This window comes from Pristis pectinata, chromosome 7 (genome assembly GCF_009764475.1).
Source record: "Pristis pectinata isolate sPriPec2 chromosome 7, sPriPec2.1.pri, whole genome shotgun sequence".
NCBI lineage: Eukaryota > Metazoa > Chordata > Chondrichthyes > Rhinopristiformes > Pristidae > Pristis > Pristis pectinata.
The window spans coordinates 81,286,689-81,294,308 of NC_067411.1; the positions used below are offsets into that span (position 1 = coordinate 81,286,689).

A 7,620-nucleotide genomic window follows, 5' to 3' on the forward strand; every position below is an offset into this window, starting at 1 on the left:
GCCCCATTCATCTGGCACATGCCTTCCTGCTAAGAAATTTATGGTGCAAAAGGAAGACAGTATTATGCATGGTCATAGAGCAATACAGCACGGATACAGGTCCTTCAGCCCAAAGAGTCCATGCTGACCACTGTGCCCACCCAGCTAGTCCCGATTTCCTGTGTTCGGCCCATATCGCTCTTAGCCAGACCCCTCCATATACCTATCCAAGTGCTTCTTAAACGACACTATTGTACCTGCCTCGACCACTTCCTCTGGCAGCTCATTCCATATACTCACCACCCTCTGCGTGAAAAAGTTGCCCCTCAGGTCCCTTTTAAATCTTTCCCCTCTCACCCTAAATCTATGCCCCCTAGTTTGGACTCCCTTACCCTGGGGAAAAGACTGTTACCATCCACCTTATCTATGCCACTCATAATTTTAAACATATCTATAAGGTCGCCCCTCATTCTCCTACATTCCAAGGAATAAAGGCCTCTCCCTATAACTCAGGCCCTCTAGTCCCACCAACATCCTCGTAAATCTTTCCTGCACTCTTTCCAGTTTAACCACATCTTTCCTATAAAAGGGTGACCAAAACTATACAAGGTACTGCAAGTGCGGCCTCACCAATGACTTGTACAACTGCAACATAATGTGCCAACTCCTATACTCAATGCCCTGACTGATAAAGGCCAGTGTGCTGAACACCATTTTCATCACCCCGTCGCCCTGTGATGCATATCTAAACTCATTAGTTTCTTTAAAGACATAAAATCATGGAGTCCAGGGAATTATAACCTGGAACCAGGCCCTTCAGCCCACCATGTACGTGCTGACCATAGAGCACCCATCCATATGAATCCCATTTATCAGCACTAACTCCATCTTGGAATTTTTATGAAAAACTAGTTGATCTCCTAAACCACTGATTTCAGTCAGTCAATATACCTTGGCAATTAAAAAAAATGCTGCAGATGCTAGAAATCTAAAACAAAAACAGAAAATGATGGAAATACTCAGCAAGTCAGGCCGCATCTGTAGGAAGACACGGTGGTGTAGCGGTTAGCGTAGCGTTATTACAGAGCCAGCGACCTGGGTTCAATTCCGCCCACTGTCCGTAAGGAGTTTGTACTTTCTCCCCGTGTCTGCGTGGGTTTCCTCCGGGTGCTCCGGTTTCCTCCCACATTCCAAAGACGTACGGGTTAGAAAGTTGTGGGCATGCTATGTTGGCACCGGAACTTGCAGGCTGCCCCCAGAACACTCTACACAAAAGATGTATTTCATGGTGTGTTTTGATGTACATGTGACTAATAAAGATATCTCATCTTATTTTAAGAGTTAATGTTTTGTTTCAGAGACCCTTCATTAGAATTGAAAAGGAGACAAAAGCAGTTTATAAAGCGGCAGAGAAGGTGGGGGAGGTGTCCGATAGGGTAAAACCGGGGTGACCATGGGGATAAGCTGTAAAAATGCTATTTGTTCAACGAGTGAATGGGAGCAGTTAGGGAGCGAGTACATAGACGAACAAACTAGACATAAGAACACAGGAGTTGCGAAATGCAGAGCAGGAGGAAGGCTGGGCATGTCCTCCACTCTCAGAGAGAAAAAAAGAAGAAAAAGCTGAGCTAACATTACAGATGGATGACAAGTACAGACTGAGAAATCAAATTATCTGAAGTTGTAAAATTCAATACTGAGTCCAGAAGGTTGCAACTTGCCCAGATAGAAAATGATGTGTTGTTGCTTAAGCTTGAATTGGGCTCACTGTAACAGCACAGGAGGCCAGATACCAATAGGTCAGAGTGGGAATGGGATGAGGAATTAAAGTGGCAGGCAACTGGAAGCTTAGGGTCATCCTTGTGGATTGAATACAGGTGCTCTGCAGAGCGATCACCCAATCTGCACTTGGTTTGTCCAGTGCAGAAGAGGTTACATTGCGAACACTGACTGCAGTACACTAGACTGGAAAGAGTGCAAGTGAATTGTGGCCTCACCTGGAAAGACTGTTGGGGTCCCTGGATGGTGGGAAGGGAAGAGGTGAAAGGACAAGTGTTGCATTGCCTGTGGTTCCAAGGAAAGAGTCAGAAGTGGTGGTGGGGGGGGGGGGGGGGGGGGGGCGTGGTTGGTGGGAACTGAAAAGTGGTCCAGGGAGTCACAAAGATTCATATCCATTGAATTATACAGCATGGAAACAATTTGACCCAACTCATCCATGTCAACCAAGATGCCTATCTAAGCTAATCCCATTTGCCTGTATTTGGCCCATATCCCACTAAACCTTTCCTATCTGAGTACCTGTCCAAATGTTTTTTAAATGTTGTAATTGTATCCATCTCTACCACTTCCCCTTGCAGATTGTTTCATATACCCACCATACTCTGTGTGGAACCCTTACCCCTCAAATCCCCTTTAAATCTTTCCCCTTTCACCTTAAACCTATGCCCTCTAGTTTTAGGTACCCCAAACCTGGGAAGAAGATTGTGATTATTTACCCTGTCTACGCCCCTCATAATTTGTACGGTCCCTGAGAAATGCTCTAGGGGAAGATGTGTCTGGTGGTGGAAGCTCTTTGAAAGTGGCAGAAATTGCAGAGAATGATCTATTGAATACGAAGGCTGCTGGGGTGGAAGGTGAGGACTGGGGAACTCTACGCTTGTTCTTTCCCAGAGCAGGGGGGATGAGAGAAGAGGTGCAGGAAATGGAAGAGATGTGATTAAGGGCTTTGTTAACAATGGTGGAGTGGAATCCACAGTTCAGAAAGAAAGAAAACAGTTCAGAGGCACCTGCACAGAAAGTCTCATCATTGGAGCATATAGGATGGACACAGAAGAACTGAGGAATGGAATAGAGTCCTTACAGAGGTAGGGTGGAATGAAGAGTAGTCAAGATAGCTGTGGGAGTCAGTAGGTTTGTAAGGCCTTTTCTTACTGCACAATATATCAATGTATAAAATGTTGATTTCATGTGTGTCTCTGCAAATTTTTCTTTTTTCAGTGTATTTCAGTTTCACATTGCATTCATTCTGTCTCCCTCAGTGTCTGCCTTTCATGATATATGAAACTCTCATAACAGATGAATACAGATTGTGATGGAGTTGATCCAAATATTAACATTGAGAGCCAATTCACAACACATTGCCAATGCCTCCATTGCCATTTTCATAGTGCGTTTCAAATTTTCCAAGTGTCCTGTCAAGATAACTGCATTTTTATCAGGTTCTCATTGTAAAATGGGGAATCTGATTTAAATTTATTAATTTCCACCTGATTTTCCAAGAGCTCAGGGAGCCATAGAAAAATATATCAGCCAAGTGGTCCCAAGAAAATTCCTGGCAATTGTGTCTGTGTGGTTAGTTTTTTCACACCCATATAAAACTTAGAGATCAAAATTTGCCTGGGGAAGTCTTGCACATGTAGAATAGCCACTTGGCCAATGCATTTGAGAGCTGCTTTCATTTATGGAAACCTATAAAGACCAAAGAGAAATTATGGGATTTGGAGCCAGGGAAGAAGAAAACATGTAATACAATTGAGAAAATTCTCTAAGACATTTACTTAGAAATTCACTCTGATTGGAAGCACCAAACAAACTAATAGAGAAGCACACTCTACTCCTTCTCCAAAACTCATTCCATTTAAATCATAGCTCATATGACTACTTCCAAACAGAATCAATTTCTAGGCAATCATACTCCCATTCTCTCCCTTCCCTGTTGATTATATCAGTGCATGGAACTGTACCCTGGAAAAAGACAGCACCTTTTGGAAAGAAGGGAAGTAAAATGAAGAAAATCCAGATGTGTGACAAAACTGTAACTTCACATGATTAGCTAAAAGAAAGATCAAAACTGAAAATTCTTGATGAACATCTTTAAATGCTTTAATAAGCTATTTCAGAGTTCGTGGCATAAAACTCAGATTTCCTGACAGTAATTATTTGAAGAAATATATCCCAATTGCTTTTGATTATGTCATAATTCCCACATAGAAGAAACCTTGCATCTTGGATGTAAACATCTAAAACCTAGGAAAAGTGAAGTCATTGATGAACAGCACTTTAGCATAGTGGCATTATCACTCACCAGACACAGCAGGTAAAAGTTTGATCATATTACTTTTCTCATTTATCAAGATGGTAATTAGCTTTTGATTGTTTTTAAAACATTGTTTCATAGTAAGGTCATCTAACTGTGAAACTGCTGAGTAAAACCAATTGTGCATCCATCAGTTCTTTATTGAAATTTCCTTGCTCCAGGCAATTAAATTGGTGAGAAGTTAATGTCCTCTGTAGCTGATAACATGCAAGATTTTAGTGTTTCTCCCAGTTTCAAACTTGCTATGTTGTAATATTGTGGACCTACTTCAGAAATTATTCTATTGAATTAAGGCTTCAAGCTGACTTTATTACGTAACTGGTAAGGCAGATGCATCATAATTCAAGCCTTAGGGCATGGAACATGTCTTCTATGTTGCCTGTCTGCACATCTACTCCTCAGACCAAGCTGAGTTTTGTAAGTCTTTAGATTGGGCATTTTCCTGCAAGATTTTAGACATCATAGTCATACATGCCAAGACGTGGATTATTTAGCAATGTGTACAGACATGAGAATTCCACAAATAATTAGACTGTACTCAAAAAGAAACAGTCATTTGCTTACTTGGCTTGTCATAATCAAACTTCATGCAGTTGAAACAAACAATTTTATTCTAATTTTATTTCTATTTTTCTCAAGTATATTCAGTAATACTTCAGAGCCTGCATAGGTTAAAAGACAATCTGTTGAATCGATTGCCCTGAACTGTTTTAAAATAGAATTGAAAGTTACCGAAGTGAAAAAAATGAATTAAGTATTGCTATTCTTTGATACTTCTCCAATTTTTTTTGCACAAACCTATCAAGTTATTGAGTGCATTGGGAAAATTAACGTTCCTGTCAGGCACACATACTGAGTTTTTCACTCAAGAGGGAATTACCTTGTGGACTACTACTTGTAAATCTTGTCTCCTGGACACTGAGGTATGGGAGTAGAAGTTTTCCAAAATGAAAATTGTTGTGCATGGGCTAACACAACAAGTTTTTATGATTCAGCCACAAGAAATTTTAGTTTGTTTTTGGGCCTGGTTAGAATGGCCAGCACTGTGCTTATGAAATGAGCACCATTTTCAGGCATTGACCTCGGAATCTTTTCATTTGTGGGATTAATTCTTTCAGATAGGATGTAAGGAATGGATGTTCACATAGTGTAAATCCCCATTGGAAGTGCTAAGACAAGGATGGCACCCACTCAGCTTATCAGTGCTGAATCTGCTGTAATTACAGGGACTGGCTCAGTTTAATCATTGGGATGAGCTCTGGTCATTGTAGACACTCTGATTGAAAGCCCTCTCTTGAAATAGGTGGCAAATAGTAATATGCTGAGGATCTAAAGATCTGCAGAAGCTTAATAATCTAAGCATCCACAAATTGGAAGTATGTGACTGTTGTCTAAATGATGGAAGGGTTGGCTGAAAAATTGCAGACCCTGTACTATGGGTATGGGTAAAGTGATGGGAAGCAACAGGCAGTAATCCCAAGGACCCCCCTCATTGCCAGTCATTCTTTCTTTTCCACTCTCCCGTTAGGCAGGAGATACATATGCTTGGAAGCGTGTACAACCAGAGTCAAGGAAAAGCTACTATCCCGCTATTATCAGACTTTTGAACAGACCTCTCATATGCTAAAGGTGAACTCTTGATCTCCTCGTTGTGACTCTTGCACTTTATTTGTTTACTTGCACTGCACTAGCTGCAACACTATATTCTGCATTCTATATTCTTTTTACTATGTATGGCATGATCTGACTGAATGACATTCATACAAAAGCTTTTCACAGTATCTTGGTACATGGGACAATAATAATAAACAAGCCAAGAGGTTTAGACATACGTCACCTCAGTGAAATATCAGTGGTAGGTGCTATTGTGCTTCTCAGGTGCTCATGGAGGAAATCCAGTAGATGGTGTCCACGTCAGGAAAACATCCTGGGCTCCCTTGAAAGATGCAATTAGTAGCCTTTACAAGTAGCAATAGACAGATTCTACACTTATTAGTTGGCAGAGTTTCAATCTGAGGATGTGGAAACTCACAGGCAGTTTTTAGTAACATCATTTTCCTTATGATTAACATTTACAGAATATTTTCCAAACTATTACCCAAAATTAACCAATCCAGCTTCTTAAATAACTTGTGTTTGTTTTGTACCCCAATCGGTACTGTATCTTCAGTACACCTTAAATTGTTTATCAATATTACATTGATTTTAATCAATCTGTTAAGTCATTCTGAACTGCTTCACATAAATTAATTCAGAGTGTGTGTGGAGAAGAATAAAATGGAAAGATCTTCCAAAACAAAGTGTGCAACACTTTGGCTTCAGAAGGATGGAAATGAATGAATGGCATTTTCCCTTTAGGATTGTTCCAAAGTGCTCTAATGAAATATTTTTGAAGTTGTAATGTAATTAGAAGTTGGCCCATTCATCATTCAGACAACCGTCATGTACTTTCTGTTCACTCCTCCAGATCTTTGGATCCTGCAGCATGTTGGTGATTGCTACGCATCCCCTTCAAGAAGAGAGTTCTCAATCAGAGGAATCTACAATGGTCATCCTACTTTTTGAACATATGAGTCAGCTCTCCCATTTAATAAGATCAGGCTGATCTGATTGTAACCTCAGCTCCTCATTAGTAGCTTTTCACCCCTTGCTTATCAAATACTGTATCTATCTACCCCTGCCTTTGGAATATTCAAAGACTGTCATCACTGGCCTCCAATCCCTGAGAGAAAATATCTTGCCCCATCTCTGTCTCAAATAGTTGAGCCCTTATTCCAAAAAAATGTGACCCCTAGTTCTGGATTTTCCAGCAAGGGAAAACATCCTATCCACATCTACTCTTTCAAGACCCCTCAGAATCTTATATGTTTGAATTAGTCCCCTCTCATTCTTCTAAACTCCAGTGGATACAAGACTACTCTATCCAAACTTTCTTCATAAGACAACCTGCCCATTCTGAATACTAGTTGAAAAAAACCTTCTCTGAACTGTTTCTGACATATTATTTTTCCTGCCAAAATGGAAAATTTCTTATTTTCCCCCAATATGCCCCATTTGCCAGATTTTTGTCAACTTAACCTACAAGCCTTTGTACCCTCCTTATGTCCCCTGCACATTCTTCTTTCCTAATGTACCTTTGTGTCATTCATAAATTCAGCAATCATATTTTCTGTGCATTCATCCAAGTGATTTATATAAATTGTGAGGCCCTGGTGGCACATAGATCCTCATGGCATGTCTTGTCAAACAGAAAAAGATCCACTTATGCCTGCTCTCTGTTTATGCCAATTCACTGTTTTCTGGTAGGCAGCCAATCTTCTATCCACACCAAAATGTTGCCTCCTGCACCAGTAGCTTTTATTTTCAGAAGCAGCAATTTATCAAATCCTTGCTGAAACTGAGCCAGCCTCTGAAATCATATTATTGTAGTTATAAAGTAAGGTCCAATAAATAGCATTGAAATTAAATTGAGTTTCAATGATATTGTTTAAAGGTAAAATATTGGCTAAAACATTGGCTATGGTAACAGGAACACAACTCTTAGT

General features: G+C 40.3%; 1 protein-coding gene across 1 annotated transcript in view; it reads left to right on the forward strand.

Annotated features, from left to right (window-relative positions):
• The window catches only part of LOC127572920 (uncharacterized), a 307,743-nt gene extending 301,017 nt beyond the window's left edge, over window positions 1-6,726 (forward strand). Inside the window, exon 5 of the mRNA XM_052020647.1 lies at window positions 6,543-6,726. Coding sequence (XP_051876607.1) covers window positions 6,543-6,680 — 138 coding nt within the window. The 3' untranslated portion in view covers window positions 6,681-6,726. The remainder of the gene's footprint in view (window positions 1-6,542) is intronic.
• Window positions 6,727-7,620: the final 894 nt, after the last annotated feature.